Source organism: Kogia breviceps, chromosome 1 (genome assembly GCF_026419965.1).
Source record: "Kogia breviceps isolate mKogBre1 chromosome 1, mKogBre1 haplotype 1, whole genome shotgun sequence".
In the NCBI taxonomy this organism is placed as follows: domain Eukaryota; kingdom Metazoa; phylum Chordata; class Mammalia; order Artiodactyla; family Physeteridae; genus Kogia; species Kogia breviceps.
In genome coordinates this window covers 127,078,529-127,096,360 of record NC_081310.1, presented here as the reverse complement: position 1 = coordinate 127,096,360, position 17,832 = coordinate 127,078,529, and the positions used below count along the sequence as shown (strand labels likewise).

The 17,832-nt window shown below is 40.8% G+C and overlaps 1 protein-coding gene across 4 annotated transcripts in view; it reads right to left on the bottom strand.

Annotated features, from left to right (window-relative positions):
* Window positions 1-17,832, bottom strand: part of DDAH1 (dimethylarginine dimethylaminohydrolase 1) — a 273,752-nt gene that overhangs the window by 183,345 nt on the left and 72,575 nt on the right. For all 4 annotated transcript variants that reach the window (XM_067043351.1, XM_067043361.1, XM_067043367.1 and 1 more), the window contains exon 2: window positions 3,312-3,429. In XM_067043351.1, the coding sequence (XP_066899452.1) occupies window positions 3,312-3,429 (118 nt within the window). The remainder of the gene's footprint in view (window positions 1-3,311; window positions 3,430-17,832) is intronic.

The window sequence follows — 17,832 nt, the reverse complement described above, 5'->3', positions numbered from 1 at the left end:
GCTATGCCTATCTTGCCTGTGGACAACTCAGTCCTGATGTGTGTTAAATACAATTTTTTTAAATGAATGAAATGAATAAATGATTTTAAATTAACATCTATCTGATGGTACTGATTATTAGAGCTACTATTTTGGAGTAATACTCAGCTTAAAATAGTTTTCAAAAACAACTAATTAATAAAAACATCACAAAGTACTAATATTCATTTAATCTGAAGCCAACTATTGAAATGCACCACTGTACACAAAATTAAAACTCAAGAGCAGTGCATAAGAACCTGTCAAAGTGACAAAATAAATATTTTAAAATAATATCAGAGGTTGCTATAATTTTGAACAAATACAGCCCACCTCTTAAATAATGAAAATTAAATATTTTCTTTTTTAAACTCTGACATTCCAAGAGAGTCAGTTCATAAGGTAGATACTTAAAAAAATGTGGGCTTATACTTGGAGCCGCATAGTTATTGACTATAATTTAGTTCAATGTGTGCCCAGAATGCTGGCCCTGCTGCCTTTCACAACATTGCTTTTGGAACTCAGCATTTCTCCACTGCTGTTTCCAGAGACATCTTTTTTAAATAGAAAATTGATTGATGAAATCTTAGGCATGAATAAATGCTAATGCATATAATAAATTAAAACGCTGTCATTTTATAAGAAAGGTTTATTGGCTAACTGTACTATTTCTTCTAGTAATTCAAAACCTAGTGTTTAATTTACAGAATGAATTGCGGAAATAAATTATTCAGTTCGTAGTACAGTAAAATTGACTTTCAAAATTATGTTGTGGGAGGCAACCAGACTGATTTATCCACTGACTTAAAATGTAGAGTAATATTTAAAAAGTTTTTCCCCACTTCAAAATGTATTGAACAATGCTCAAACTATGAGGAAGCATTTTTGCATTGCCGGGACAGCATTGTATGCAAATTAATATCTGGATGATAATTCAGATTCACCCTTCCAAAAGGGATATCATACATATAAAGTAATGCTAGTATTTATGGGATGGACATTTACCAGAAGAGCTTTTAAAGGCTACATAATAAAAGTGCATTAAAGCTGCCTAAATTGATTAACCTTTTTTTAAAAAATAAATGTATTTATTTTATTTATTTATTTTTGGCTGCGTTGGGTCTTCGTTGCTATGCGTGAGCTTTCTTTAGTTGCTGCAAGCAGGGGCTACTTTTCGTTAATCAGTCCCTGATTAACCATTGATACTGAAATGGATTCAGCTAATGGATTCTGCCTCCCCAGAAAGTGCCCCCTTTTAATAATAATTTTTTTCAAAAAAGCAAAATCAGGGGCTTCCCTGGTGGCGCAGTGGTTGAGGGTCCCCCTGCCAATGCAGGGGATTCGGGTTCGTGCCCCGGTCCGGGAAGATCCTACATGCTGCGGAATGGCCGGGCCCGCAAGCCATGGCCACTGAGCCTGCGCGTCGAGAGCCTGTGCTCCGCAAGGGTAGAGGTCACAACAGTGAGAGGCCCGCGTACCGCAAAAAAAAAACAAAACAAACAAAAAAAAAACCATGTTTTTCCTTCTCTTTTTCATAACATCTAGCCACCTGAGTAACGGCAGGAGAGGGAAGGGGACTGCCCACACCTCGCCTGGGCCAGCAGGAGGAAGAGGTCCTCTAGTGATCAGACACTCTCGCTTCTCTCCAAAGAGCAAATGGGCTGCCTCAGCAGCTGCCATATCCTGCTGCCCTTCGAAACAGGAAACCAGTCTAGAATTTCAAACTCACCTCCTGAATTGCATTACCAAACTGGTAGTCTTGCCAGATCCTTGTAAATGCCTGTTAAATGTGAGGGTGGTAAAGGCTTTGAGGGGCTGGTGAACAGGGAGGGCCTCTGTGTTTGGGGGTGGGGGCACTACCTCGCTCAGCTACCTGCTATCTATTGGGTGGTTCTGGAGATGAAAAAAGCACAGCAGATGGGGAGGACACACAAGGTCACTTGGTCCGTCTCATGCCAGCAGGGAGAATCACATCCCTGTACAAGGTTGAACCCATAAGGGGTCTTGTAATGAGGCTGCTAGTTATCCCAAGGCACATAATGGGGAGCTTCAAAGATCTAGGTTGTAGACTCACAAATCACAGTTATTCCGCTAGCCTTTCAGCCAGACAAGCCCCTTCTTTTCCCACATTCCCCATACGATATCCTGCTCTGGCCATCTTATTGCTCGTGAGCCGTTCCAGCAGAGGGCAGGCAGGTGAAAGGAGAGGAGTCCTATATTATGGCACATCATCTAGAGTGTTCTGAACATGTTAAGGCAAATTTTCTGGATTACTAAGAACAACAAATGTTTTTCTGTCCAAAATTTTTTTTTCTTGTCTATCTGTCTGTATAAGGTATTACCAATTTTCAGGAGCTCCTCTCTCAAGGAATTCAGAGTCTGGTTTGGGAAGGCAAAATGAAGACACATGAAATAGTGAGAAAGTCAGACTCTAAAGCCACCCCAAGCTATCCAAAGTAAATTCATGAGTTTCAGGAGAAGGAAGAAAGTCTTTGGGCACTGAAGTCAGTGACAGCATTTATAGATTAAAAGTATGATCAGGGCAGAGAAGTAAGAGTCAGTGTTTGAGTGAATGTAATTGTAGAAAAAAAATCTCTGAACAGGTTTGGATGATAGCCTCACAGAGAGGATGTATAGGCATCCTGTTGGAGTTTGGTTTATGTAGGACAGATCTCATCAGATCTTAGCACCAGGCCTTTGTGGTGACCAGCCAGAGTGAAAGGACTGGGAGATTCAGGATTGGCTGGCATTCCACAAGGAAAAAGAATCAGAATCTCTCCATATCATTCATTAATGTCTGTGTGACAACGTCATGAGCAACACATTATGGGGAGATCTTCATTAGATAAACAGGGCTGCAAAATTCATAGCCAAGGAATGCGGGCTGGAGAGGCACTCCCAGCCACAGCTGCTACCTGAACACCCAGGACTGGCTGGGAACCAAGCAGACATGCTGAAACCAGGAGCCTCGGCGACGAATGGCAATGTTACAGACGCTTAATCCTGAAATGAAAAGTAATTGCTTCTGGCTTAAAGAATAAAGGAAAAACAAGATCAGCCTTGGTTGAATCATATTTTTTTCCCCAAAACAACCAAGCTATAGGCCAGGTTCTAAAACTTTCTTGGTACTTGAAAATGTGAGAAAATGGATGTTTTCTGTCAATATAATTTAAATCTATCCGAGAGTACTGATATATAAGAACACTTGAATGCAAATACATTTTTTATTAACATGATTAAGTCAAATGTGTTCACTTTTATCTATAAGGGATGACATCTAAAATTTAACTTACTTGAATATAATTTTTGGAAAGTTGGTCTTCAGAATAGCTGTTGCTTTTGTTTTGGAAGGATTTCCTATGGAAAAGTCTCAGCAGAAGTTGCCAGAGCTCCTTTTCTGCACCGATGAAACTGCAAATGGAGAAATACAGAAGAAGGGGGAGGAGTAAGGCATTTCAATACGTCTAATACATTCTTGTGATGGAATTGTCTTCTCTATTAAAGAAAAGACTTGATAAAAATTCATAAAGAGACAGCTATGAGTTTAAATTATTATTAGAAGAATCTAAAGATGACTTTAACCCACAACTGAGTATATAATATCTGTGTTTTTACTAGTTTACCTCTCAAGAGGCTACAGAATGGCAAACGTCAGGATATTTTTTTAGGCAGCCACTCCATTTCCTTGAGAGCAAGAGAGCAACGACAGAGTAAAAACAGCAAGAATGAGAACAAACAAATCTTGCCTTTCATGTTCTAATTTTTAAATTATATGTATTAATTTAAAATATTTGTGGCAGACACAATTATGTAGAGAGAACTAATTAAAATATATCTTATCTCCTAGAGCCATATAAAATTGCCTACACAAATAGCAATTTCATGTGATTTAACCCAATACTCAAGCCTTCATAGGAATATCATCAGCTAATAATAACCAATAAGGAGTACAACCCAGTTTGTCTTCCTGCCATTATTCTGTACAAATGCTAATATTATAAAACTAATATGACACACGCTATCTTCTTGCAGGTGCTAATATTGAGGATATTCCTCATAGAAGAACCATGGCTATTTATAGACATTGCTCACAGCTTGTGCTTCTGCTTCATTAATTCAAAACAGAAAAAATATAAATCTTATACCAGAAGTTTTTTGGATACAACCAGTTTATTTGGATTTAACCTAACAGAACAGCACTGTGACACTGACAACTGTGACTGCTTTCTCGTGAGCTCAGGCTGGAGGACAGCTGGAAGGCCAGCCACCAACCCAATAACCTGATGCACAGTAATCACAAACTTGAGGGCTTATTTTAGTGAAAGGTGTCATATAGCCCATGAGGTAAAGAAACAACCATGAACAACACTAAGAATGCAAAGAATGTCCACAGCTGATGAATCGTGCCCTCTCTTGGTATATGACAAATAGCCAGTGACCCCGAAAGCCACAGTATTTCCAAAGACAAAGGACTATGGTACTTAGTAACACTCTGAATTTTTTTATAAAAGCAGTTCTTTTTACACCAATACTCTACCATTCTATGCCAAGAAAGGATACTGAGTGTTCAGATGGTCCCAGTTTTCTCTTTTACACTAAGCATGATTCAGATATTAGCAATGTTTCCATTTCCATTACAGAAGAAGCCTTAGATAAGCTTTCCATTCTTACAAAATATGAGAACGTCCCAAGGAAATACAGATTTAAAGTATAAAGCAAATGTACATTTTAATGGAGCTACACAGTGATTGCAAACATTTAGATGATTTGGAAGTGTATAGTATGCTGTTGAAAGCAATTTTAATCCAAATATGTCCATTGCAAATTTAAGGTAATCTCAGTTTTACATGCAAAAAAATTAAGATTATAGGGAACAGAGCTGGTGGCACTAGGCCTAGTCAGGTCTTGCGGCTGGAGGTGATGCAAGGAAGAAGAAAGGATGCTCCATGGGTTAAGGCTACCTTTCCAGATAGTCCAACAAATAAGTCACTAGTTTCCAAGGGCATTTGCACCACCTATGGAAACACTGGATCCGTGCACACCAGACAGATCCTTGACAACTCATCCCACCATATCGCCACACAAAAGTTGCCGTACCAATGGACAAAGAAGATGACCAGTGAGTTTCTTTTCATTATCAGATAGATATAATATCCTTGCCACCAAAAAAAGAGCACACAAAGTGTCTCTCTATAATATCACGACCAGTTGAGATCACACTAAGAAAATCAGCTTGCCTAGACGAGGACCCCTTCTCTTCTTGGGTAGCCAGGATTTGAAGGAAAGACTCTGACCTGTGCCACTGGAAGTGACTAACTTTTACACACTGAATTGGTCCTGAGAACTGAGCTGTCTTCTTTGTAAGTGAAAAATATACAACATAATCTTGAAGAACTGCACAGTGGTACGAGCCAGAGGCATACTGTGTGTGTGTGTAACAGACTGAGAAACAGACAAATGAATCCTATTAAAAGGATTTCTCATCTTCTGCATCTATCTGCCCATGTTAGTGTTTTATGGGCTTAGATTGTTACCTTTCTCTGGTACCTTTTTTTCTATACTTCTGTTCTATTCTAATGCATCCTAGAAATCCCTCTCCTGGTCCCTTATCAGAATCAGAAAGTGAGGAAGAAGAAAATGCTAACTACCTAAATGAGAGTTCCGGGGAAGAGTAGGATTCCTCTGAAAAAGAGGACCCTGTGGTGCCCAACCTAACACCTCTTGAGAGTCTTGCCTGGCAGGTTAAGTGCCTTTTAAAATATTCTAGAACTTGGAAACATTTAAATCCTAATTCCTGGTTATATCATGCTAAACTCTTGGATGCTAGCACACCGGTCCGTATACTTCAAGAGATAGTTCTAAAACTCTCCCATTGCTCCCACTGTGTACCCAAACTGGAACCAATTCCTGAATGCCCTCCTCTAGCTTCTTGTGGAGTCTCACCGTTTCTTTTTTCTTTTTTTGAATTCAGTGTAAGCATGTAATTTAAGTTTTTTCTTTTTTTTAAATTAAATTAAATTTATTTTTTTATACGGTCATCCATTTTATACACATCAGTGTATACAAGTCAATCCCAATCTCCCAATTCATTACACCACCACCACCACCACCACCCCGCCGCTTTCCCCCCTTGGTGACCATATGTTTGTTCTCTACATCTGTGTCTCAATTTCTGTCCTGCAAACCAGTTCATCTGTACCATTTTTCTAGGTTCCACATATATGCATTAATATATGTTATTTGCTTTTCTCTTTCTGACTTACTTCACTCTGTATGACAGTCTCTAGATTCATCTATGTCTCTACACGTGACCCAATTTCGTTCCTTTTTATGGCTGAGTAATATTCCATTGTATATATGTATGACATCTTCTTTACCCATTCATCTGTCGATGGGCACTTAGGTTGCTTCCTTGACCTGGCTTTGTAAATAGTGCTGCAATAAACATTGCATTGCATGTGTCTTTTTGAATTATGGTTTTCTCTGGGTATATGCCTGGTAGTGGGATTGCTGGGTCATATGGTAATTCTATTTTTAGTTTTTTAAGGAACCTCCATACTGTTCTCCATAGTGGCTGTATCAATTTACATTCCCACCAACAGTGCAAGAGGGTTCCCTTTTCTCCACACCCTCTCCAGCATTTGTTGCTTGTAGATTTTCTGATGATGCCCATTCTAACTGGTGTGAGGTGATACCTCATTGTCGTTTTGATTTGCATTTCTCTAATAATTAGTGATGTTGAGCTTTTCATGTGCTTCTTGGCCATCTGTATGTCTTCTTTGGAGAAATGTCTATTTAGGTCTTCTGCCCATTTTTGGGTTGGGTTGTTTGTTTCTTTAATACTGAGCTGCATGGTCTGTTTATAATTTTGGAGATTAATCCTTTGTCCGTTGATTCATCTGTAAATATTTTCTCCCATTTGGAGGGCTGTCTTTTCGTCTTGTTTATGGTTTCCTTTGCTGTGCAAAAGCTTTTAAGTTTCATTAGGTCCCATTTGTTTATTTTTATTTCCATTACTCTAGGAGGTGGATCAAAAAAGATCTTGCTGTGATTTATGTCAAAGAGTGTTCTTCCTATGTTTTCCTCTAAGAGTTTTAAGGTGTCCAGTCTTACATTTAGGTCTCGAATCCATTTTGAGTTTATTTTTGTGTATGGTGTTAGGAAGTGTTCTAATTTCATACTTTTATATGTACCTGTCCAGTTTTCCCAGCACCACTTATTGAAGAGACTGTCTTTTCTCCATTGTATATCCTTGCATCCTTTGTCATAGATTAGTTGACCATAGGTGCGTGGGTTTACCTCTAGGCTTTCTATCTTGTTCCATTGATCTATGTTTCTGTTTTTGTGCTAGTATCATATTGTCTTGATTACTGTAGCTTTGTAGTATAGTCTGAAGTCAGGGAGTCTGACTCCTCCAGTTCCATTTTTTTCCCTCAAGACTGCTTTGGCTATTTGGGGTCTTTAGTATCTCCGTACAAATTCTAAGATGTTTTTTTCTAGCTCTGTAAAAAATGCCATTGGTAATTTGATACAGATTGCATTGAATCTGTAGATTGCTTTGGGTAGTATAGTCACTTTCATAATATTAATTCTTCCAATCCAAGAACATGGTATGTCTCTCCATCTGCTTGTGTCATCTTTGATTTCTTTCATCAGTGTCTTTTAGTTTTCTGAGTACAGCTCTTTGACGTCCTTAGGTCGGTTTATTCCTAGGTATTTTATTCCTTTTGTTGCAATGGTGAATGGGATTGTTTCCTTAATTTCTATTTCTGATCTTTTGTTGTTAGTGTCTAGGAATGCAAGAGATTTCTGTATATTAAGTTGTACCTTGCAACTTTACCAAATTCATTGATTAGCTCTAGTAGTTTTCTGTGGCATCTTTAGGATTCTTTATGTATAGTATCATGTCATCTTCAAACAGTGACATTTTTACTTCTTTTCCAATTTGTATTCCTTTTTTTTTTTTTTTTTTTTTTTTGTGGTACGCAGGTCTCTCACTGTTGTGGCCTCTCCTGTTGCAGAGCACAGGCTCCAGACGCACAGGCTCAGCAGCCATGGCTCACGGGCCTAGCTGCTCTGCGGCACGTGGGATCTTCTCGGACCAGGGCACGAACCCGTGTACCCTGCATCGTCAGGCGGATTCTCAACCACTGCGCCACCAGGGAAGCCCTGTATTCCTTTTATTTCTTTTTCTTCTCTGATTGCTGTGACTGGGACTTCCAAAACTATGTTGAGTAATAGTGGTGAGAGTGGATATCCTTGTCTTGTTCCTGATCTGAGAGGAAATGTTTTCAGCTTTTCACCATTGAGAATGATGTTTGCTGTGGGTATGTTGTATATGGCCTTTATTATGTAGAGGTAGGTTCCCTCTATATCCACTTTCTGGAGAGTTTTTATCATAAATGGGTGTTGAATTTTTTCAAAAGCTTTTTCTGCATCTATTGAGATCATCATATGTTTTTTATTCTTCAGTTTGTTAATATGGTGTATCACATTGATTTGTGTATATTGAAGAATCCTTGCATCCCTGGGGTAAATCCCACTTGATCATGGTGTATGATCCTTTTAATGTGCTGTTGGATTATTTGCTAGTATTTTTTTTCTTTTCTTTTTTGTTTTGGCTGTACATGGGCCTCTCACTGTTATGACCTTTCCCATTGTGGAGCACAGGCTCCGGATACACAGGCTCAGTGGCCATGGCTCACGGGCCCAGCCGCTCCACAGCGTGTAGGATCCTCCCGGACCAGGACACAAACCTGCCTCCCCTGCATCGGCTGGCGGACTCTCAACCACTGCACCACCATGGAAGCCCCTGTTTGCTACTATTTTGTTGAGGATTTTTGCATCTACATTCATCAGTGATATTGGTCTGTAATTTTCTTTTTTTGTAGTATCTTTGCCTGGTTTTGGTATCAGGGTGATGGTGGCCTCATAGAATGAGTTTGGGAGTGTTCCTTCCTCTGCAATTTTTGGGAAGACTTTGAGAAGGATGGGTGTTAGCTCTTCTCTAAATGTTTGATAGAATTCACCTGTGAAGCCATCTGGTCCTGGACTTTTGTTTGTTGGAAGATTTTTAATCACAGTTTCAATTTCAGTGCTTGTGATTGGTCTGTTCATATTTTCTATTTCTTCCTGGTTCAGTCTTGGGAGGTTATACCTCACTAAGAATTTGTCCATTTCTTTCAGATTGTCCATTTTATTGGCATAGAGTTGCTTGTAGTAGTCTCTTAAGATGCTTTGTATTTCTGCATTGACTGTTGTAACTTCTCTTTTTCATTTCTAGTTTTATTGATTTTAGTCCTCTCCCTCTTTTTCTTGATGAGTCTGGCTAATGGTTTATCAATTTTGTTTATCTTCTCAAAGAACCAGCTTTTAGTTTTATTGATCTTTGCTATTGTTTTCTTTGTTTCTATTTTATTTATTTCTGCTCTGATCTTCATGATTTCTTTCCTTCTGCTAACTTTGGGTTTTACTTGTTCTTCTTTCTCTAGGTCCTTTAAGTGTAAGGTTAGATTGTTTATTTGAGATTTTTCTTGAGGTAGGCTTGTATAGTTACAAACTTCCCTCTTAGAACTGCTTTTGCTGCATCCCATAGGTTTTGGATCGTCGTGTTTTGAGTCAGAATCTTTTTTTTTTTTTTTTTTTTTTTTTTTTGCGGTACGCGGGCCTCTCACTCTTGTGGCCTCTCCTGTTGCAGGGCACAGGCTCCGGACATGCAGGCTCAGCGGCCATGGTTCACGGGCACAGCTGTTCTGCGGCATGTGGAATCTTCCCAGACCGGGGCACGAATCCGTGTCCCCTGCATCGGCAGGCTGACTCTCAACCACTGCGCCACCAGGAAAGCCCTGGATCGTCGTGTTTTCATTGTCATTTGTCTCTAGGTATTTTTTTATTTCCTCTTTGATTTCTTCAGTGATCACTTGGTTATTTAGTAATGTATTGTTTAGCCTCCATGTGTTTGTGTTTTTTATGTTTTTTGTCCCTGTAACTGATTTCTAATCTCATAGCACTGTGGTCAGAAAAGATGCTTGAGATGATTTCAATTTTCTTAAATTTACTGAGGCTTGATTTGTGACCCAAGATGTGATCTATCCTGGAGAATGTTCAGTGTGCACTTGAGAAGAAAGTGTAATCTGCTGTTTTTGGATGGAATGTCCTTTAAATATCAATTAAATCTATCTGGTCTATTGTGTCATTTAAAGCTTGTGTTTCCTTATTAATTTTCTGTTTGGATGATCTGTCCATTGGTGTAAGCGAGGTGTTAAAGCCCTCAACTCTTATTGTGTCACTGTCAATTTCCTCTTTTATAGCTGTTAGCAGATGCCTTATGTATTGAGGTGCTCCTATGTTGGGTGCATATATATTTATAATTGTTATATGTTCTTCTTGGATTGATCCCTTGATCATTATGTAGTGTCCTTCCTTGTCTCTTGTAACATTCTTTATTTTAAAGTCTATTTTATCTGATATGAGTATAGCTACTCCAGCTTCCTTTTGATTTCCATTTGCATAGAATATCATTTTCCATCCCACTTTCAATCTGTATGTGTCCCTAGGTCTGAAGTGAGTCTCCTGTAGACAGCATATATATAGGTCTTGTTTTTGTATCCATTCAGCAAGCCCGTGTCTCTTGGTTGGAGCATTTAATCCATTCACGTTTAAGGCAATTATCAATATGTATGTTCCTATTACCATTTTCTTAATCGTTTTGGGTTTGTTTTTGTAGGTCCTTTCCTTCTCTTGTGTTTCCCACTTAGAGAAGTTCCTTTAGCCTTTGTTGTAGAGCTGGTTTGGTTGTGCTGAATTCTCTTAGCAAAACTTGTCTGTAAAGCTTTTGATTTCTCCATCGACTCTGATTGAGATCCTTGCTGGGTAGATTAATCTTGGTTGTAGGTTCTACCCTTTCATCACTTTAAGTATACCATGACACTCCCTTCTGGCTTGCAGAGTTTCTGCTGAGAAATCAGCTGTTAACCTTATGGGAGTTCCCTTGTATGTTATTTGTCGTTTTTCCCTTGTGCTTTCAATAATTTTTCTTTGTCTTTAATTTTTGCCAACTTGATTACTGTGTGTCTTGGCATGTTTCTCCTTGGGTTTATCCTGTATGGGATTCTCTGCTCTTCCTGGACTTGGGTGGCTATTTCCTTTCCCATGTTAGGGAAGTTTTTGACTATAATCTCTTCAAATATTTTCTAGGGTACTTTCCCTCTCTATTCTCCTTCTGGGACCCCTATAATGCGAATGTTGTTGCATTTAATATTGTCCCAGAGGTCTCTTAGGCTGTCTTCCTTTCTTTTCATTCTTTTATCTTTATTCTGTTCTGCAGCAATGAATTCCACCATTGTGTCTTCCAGGTCACTTATCTGTTCTTCTGCCTCAGTTATTCTGCTATTGATTCCTTCTAGTGTATTTTTCACTTCAGTTATTGTATTGTTCATCTCTGTTTGTTTGTTCTTTAATTCTTTTAGGTCTTTGTTAAACATTTCTTGCATCTTCTCCATCTTTGTCTCCATTCTTTTTCCAAGGTCCTGGATCAACTTCACTATCATTATTCTGAATGCTTTTTCTGGAAGGTTGCCTATCTCCACTTCATGTAAGTGTTTTATCTTGTTCCTTCATCTGGTACATAGCCCTCTGCCTTTTCATCTCGTCTATCTTTCTATGAATGTGGTTTTTGTTCCACAGGCTGCAGGATTGCAGTTCTTCTTGCTTCTCGAGTCCCACCTTTTCAAAAGCCCCTTATGAGTCCCAGCTGGCTTTCTAGAGATCATGCTACTCTAAATGGAGCACTGCAATTTGCCACAAAAGAGTTAAGCCGAACATTGAGTAGAGCCACTCCCATACCTGAGTACCTAAAATAAATTCCCAATTCATGTGTTTCTGGTTGTTGCTGTGGCTGGTTAACTAAAACAGTTAAGGAAACAACCCGCACTGAACCCATCAGCACTACTTACTCCTACGCTGACTTTCAAAAGGCAGTTTAACAAACCCTTAACTGCATCACTATAAAGATCCACTATTCCTTCACATATCTCTTGCATTGCCAGTTGAGAAAGGAATACAGTTACACAGCCCACAGTTGAGAAACTAATGTCTTCTCAACCCAACTATGCCCTGCCCTGATATGCCAAAATACAATCAAGTACTGAATATATACCCAAGAGTCCTGTAACTCGACTACAGAAGATGTGCATTGTGAGCATTCCCTTTGAAAGACCCTGTGGTCTTTCTCACTTTAGTGAGAACTTCAGTAGAGAATTAATCAAAAGGGACTTTATTACAAGTGATAAGTAAACTATTCTCCACACTCAGTTCTCACCATAATTTACTTTGCCTGTCTAATGGACTTAACTAGATACCTAATTTTTAGTGGGAAGGAAAAGGGGGCCACTACCCCATTTGTTACCCAAACTTCAGAATAACTGTTGTGGAAAGTGGTAAGTTAGCTACTCCCAAAATCACCTTTCTGATCATACTTTTCTCTGATATTAATTTCTAGGGAAGCAGTTGAATTAAATTGAATAATTAGACAAAAGAAAATGGTGGGAATATGGATTTATCTCCCAGCTTTTATATTGATAGGCCTACATATAGTACCCTTTAGGAGTTCTTATTTTGGGGGGAGGGAGTGCAGTAGTGTAGTTGTAGCCTACACTCTTCCAGACCTATTATGGGACCTGAAATTAAAGCATAAACATTTTATAGGCTCCCACCAGGCTGTCTCTAGCTAAACTCATTTACAAGATCATACGTGGGGATTAAACAGACACCTGTTCTGTAGGGAATATATTTCCTGCATCTTGGCATCCAGACTTTACCAAGAGCAAATAAAACACATTCCAAAGGAACACTGGGAAAGAATTAAGAGAGCATTTATGCTAGTGGATTAAAGTATTTCATCTGTATAATGTCTCCTGGAGCAGTACTTCATGCACTTTCCACATCCATGGCAAACTTTTCAGGAACCCTTCTAACTGTAAAGAACTTTATTGCAGAAAATCTCAGTCTAATACAATCTGAAGTTAAAGAGTTTTTTAGTATCATTGTTTCTCTACACCTAGCTTTAGATTTTTTTCTGGTTGAATAGAAAGCATATGTACCCTTGTAAGTGCGTCTTGCTGTGTTTATTTAGATGAGTCAAAACATAGAAGTCAACATACATAAAATGCGTGCAACCAGTAACTCTTTAACATATCTGCAATAAAGCGTGAAACCTATATGTGATCTTGGTTGACTGGGCATCTAAAGGGAATCAGAAAATATATTGTTAAAGATATAGCATATATCCTTCCTTGTTTTAGTTTTGCTTTTTCTTTTCTCCATAATTAAGTGCTGTATACAAAGTGGCATCAAAAAATTGAAGTATTAATGGAAACACAAATTCTATAAATGTATAGCAACTTTAAGGAGAGAGAAGAATGGTTATAACCTAATGAGTAATTTCTGTTGGGCCTTAGTTGTCTCGTCTTAAGGAAAAAGGAGGGAATTGTAGTAGGTATAAAAAATATTTGTTAATGGAAAATTACTGAACTGAAACCGTACAATGTTAGTGTAACGGAATGTATCAGTAACTGTTCCTATGTAGATGTTCTATGAAATTGGTTTTTAAATTGTTAAAAAAATTAAGATTATAAAAGTGTAATCTCTCAGTTATTGCTCCTTCCCAAGTCCCTTCTGGCTTGCACCTTGAGGAAGCCTGTTTCCCATGTCCCTACCTCCCTGAGATATTGTCCTTGTGTCACCACCGCTGCTGCCAGCACCACCACTGCCATCCTTTCTGCAGTGCTGCAGCCACTGGCCCAAGGCTGCTCCAGGCCAGGCAGCTTCTCACTGCAGCTCTGGCAGCCTTGAAGAGCCCTCTCTTGCTGCTTCTCCTCTGGGTGCTTCAATGATGGTCCTGCTTCTACTGCTTCCTACTGCTCTCTCTATAGAGCTGCAGAGAAACCTGGAGGAGCTGTGCTGACAGAACACTCAGTGCCTCTCACCTACCCTTGTCCCCTGAGGTCAGGTCTGCTTCTCCTCCAGCCAGATTTTCTCACTGTCTGCAGCTACTGGTCAGAGGATTGATTTCCCCCTGGTGGTAGTTTTTGTTGAACAAGGAGTCATTAAATTGCCAAGTATTTGCTAAGAACTTGTTCTGTGTATAGAATCTTATTAATTGTCGAGAAATGAGTGAAAAGAACTGAACAAACATACAAATTAATTATTTAAAACCAAATATTTTGTTTGATGAGTCTTCTGCTTTTTTTAAAAAAAGTTGAAATCTACTGGATTCTGTAGATGTACTTCACCCTATCTGTAAAGTTCATTTATCAATTTGACAAACATATATGGAGCACATGCAATGTGCTATGTTCTGTCCCCAGTTCTAGGAATACAAGATGGGCAAGATGCCTGCTCTCATGGAGCTTCCAATAAACAAGCAAGCTAACAACAGTTACTGATAAATACAATATCAGACAGTGGGTAAGTGATCAGAAGAAAATAAAGCAGACTAATAGGATAGAAACTAATGGGAGGAAAACTTTGAATAGGGGGAAGAAAGAAGGTCTTGAGAAGGTGACATCCAGGCTTAATCATGGGAATATCTAGGGGAAAATAACCCAGACAGGAGGAACAGCAAAGTTACAGGAAAGTAATGATACAGGAAGTGAATGACAGGAGATGAGGTCAGACAGACGAGCCCAGATCAGGTAGGGCTTACAAAACCATGGTAAGGAATTTCAATTTGATTCTAAATACAGTGGAAAGCATTGGAAGATCAAAACGGAATGACTTTCTGTGATTACATTGTTAAAAGATCACATTGCCTGCTGTGTAGACACTGGATTGTAGAGGAGCAAGAGTGTAAGACTCTAAGACCCATTAGGAGCTATTGTAACCTAAATAAGAAATGATGGTTCTATAACTCTATGAAATAGATGTGGGTTCTATTAGATAATGCCCTCTGCTGATAGCCCACTATACAAGGTATTGGATCTACTTACTGTGTAACAAATGTATCTGACTGGGTCACTGGCCTCAAAGATCTTTTTATAATTTAATGGAGGTGACAGGTAAAATTAAAGAGGACAAAGAAAAGAGATACCTTGTTGAGACAACAAAAACTTGGCAAAGGTTAACAGGCTCTCAACAACAGTCTTCAGCTAGGGCAAATCACTAGTGTTACAGAAGAACCAAAAAAAACATCACCAGACCTTGAATCATAGTAAATAACCAAGCAAATTACAAGCAAATATAAACATAATTTTCAACATTTACTGAGAACTTAGAATATTGCAGGCACTGTACTAATGCTCTACATGAATCATTTAATTCCCCAGAACAAATGGGGAATAGTGATTATCATCCCCTTTTTTAGATAAAAAACCATGTCTGTGGACACAGTAACTTGTCTAATGCTTCACACAGCTAACAATCTCTAGAGCCCAGCCTCAAATTCTAATTAGTCTGACGCAAAATCCAAGCTTTATAAGGATAAGGCCAGTGTTTCCCAGTTGCCTGATGATAAGAATTAGCTTGCGGGAGTTCCCTGGTGGCCTCATGGTTAGGATTCTGGGCTTTCACTGCCATGGCTGGGGTTCAATCCCTGGTCAGGGAACTGAGATTCTGCAAGCTGCTCGGCACAGCCCCCCCCCCCAAAAAAAAAGAGGAGGCGAGAAGATGGCGGAAGAGTAAGACGCGGGGATCACCTTCCTCCTCACAGATACATCAGAAATGCATCTACACGTGGAACTTCTCCTATATAATACCCACCGAACGCTGGCAGAAGACCTCAGACCTCTCAAAAGGCAAGAAACTCCCCACGTACCTGGGTAGGGCAAAAGAAAAAAGAATAAACAGAGACAAAGAATAGGGACGGGACCTGCACCAGTGGGAGGGAGCCGTGAAGGAGGAAAGGTTCCCACTCACGAGAAGCCCCTTCGTGGGCAGAGACTGCGGGTGGCGGAGGGGGGAAGCTTTGGAGCCGCGCAGGAGAGCGCAGCAACAGGGTGCGGAGGGCAAAGCTGAGAGATTCTGCAGAGGATTGGTGCCGACCGGCACTCACCAGCCCGAGAGGCTTGTCTGCTCACCCGCCGGGGTGGGCGGGGCCAGCAGCTGAGCCTCGGGCTTCAGTCGGATCCCAGGGAAAGCTCTGGAGTTGGCAAAGTGAAAACAGCCTGAAGGGGTTAGTTAGTGCGCCACGGCTGGCCGGGAGGGAGTCCGGTTGAAGTCTGAAGCTGCCAAAGAGGCAAGAGACCGTTTCTTCCCTCTTTGCTTCCTGGTGCGCGAGGAGAGGGGTTTAAGCACGCCGCTTTAAGGAGCTCCAGAAACGGGCGCGGAGCTACCAAAGAGACAAGAGACTTTTTGTTGCCTCTTTGCTTCCTCGGGCGTGAGGAGAGGGGATTAAGGGCACTGCGTAAAGGAGCTCCAGAAAAGGGCGCGAGCCGCGGCTGTCGGCACGGACAGCAGAGACGGGTGTGGGACGCTAGGGTTGCTGCCTCCGCCACCAAGAAGCCTGTGTGCGAGCACAAGTCTCCACACCGCCCCTCCCGGGAGCCCGTACAGCCCACCACTTGCCAGGGCCCCGTGATCCAGGGACAGCTTACCCGGGAAAACGCGCGGTGCGCCTCGGGCCGGTGCAGCGTCACGCAGGCCTCTGCCTTCGCAGGCTCGCTCCCCATCCGTGCCCCTCCCTCCCCCCGGCCTGTGCCAGAGCCCCCGAATCAGCTGCTCCTTTAACCCCGTCCTGTCTGACCGAAGGGCAGACGCCCTCTGAGGACCTACAGGCAGAGGCGGGGCCAAGCCCAAAGCTGAACCCCAGGAGCTGTGCGAACAAAGAGGAGAGGGGGAGGTCTCTCCCAGCAGCCTCAAAAACAGCGGATTAAAGCTCCACAGTCAACTTGAAGTGCCCTGCATCTGTGGAAAACCTGAATAGACAGCGAAATACCCCAAGTTGAGGAGGTGGACTTTGGGAGCAAGATATAGTATTATTTTCCCCTTTTTTCTTTGTGTGAGTGTGTATGTGTGTGCTGCTGTGTGAGATTTTGTCTGTATAGCTTTGTTTTCACCATTTGTCCTAGGGTTAGACTGACCCGTTTTTTCTGTGTTTTTTTAAATAGAAATTTTTCTTCATAATAATTATTTTTTATTTTAATAACTATATTTTATCCTACTTTATTTTGTCTTCTCCCTTTCTTTCTTCCTTTCTTCTCTACTTCCCTCCTTCCTTCCTTCCTTCCTCCCTTCCTTCCTCCCTTCTTTCCTCCCTTTCTTCCTCCCTTTCTTCCTCCCTTCCTTCCTCTCTTCCTTCCTCTCCTCCTTCCTTCCTTTCTTTCCTTTCTCTTTTTTCTCCCTTTTATTTTGAGCTGTGTGAATTAAAGGTTCTTGGAACTCCAGCCAGGTGTCAAGGCTGTGTCTCTGAGGTGGGAGAACCAACCTTAGGACACTGGTCCACAAGAGACCTCCCAGCTACACACAATATCAAATGGCGAAAATCTCCCAGAGATTTCCATCTCAACAACAAAACCCAGCTTCACTCAAGGACCAGCAACAAACAGTGCAGGACACCCTTTGCCCAACAAAGAGCAAGACAGGTCTACAGCCCCATCCATTAGCAGAGAGGCTGCCTAAAATCATAATAAGGCTACCAACATCCCCAAACACACCACCAGACGTGGACCTGCCCACCAGAAAGACAAGATCCAGCCTCATCCACCAGAACAGAGGCACTAGTCCCCCCAACCAGGAAACCTACTCAACCCACTGAAACAACCTCAGCCACTGGGGACAGCCACCAAAAACAGCAGGAACTACGAACCTGCAGCCTGCAAA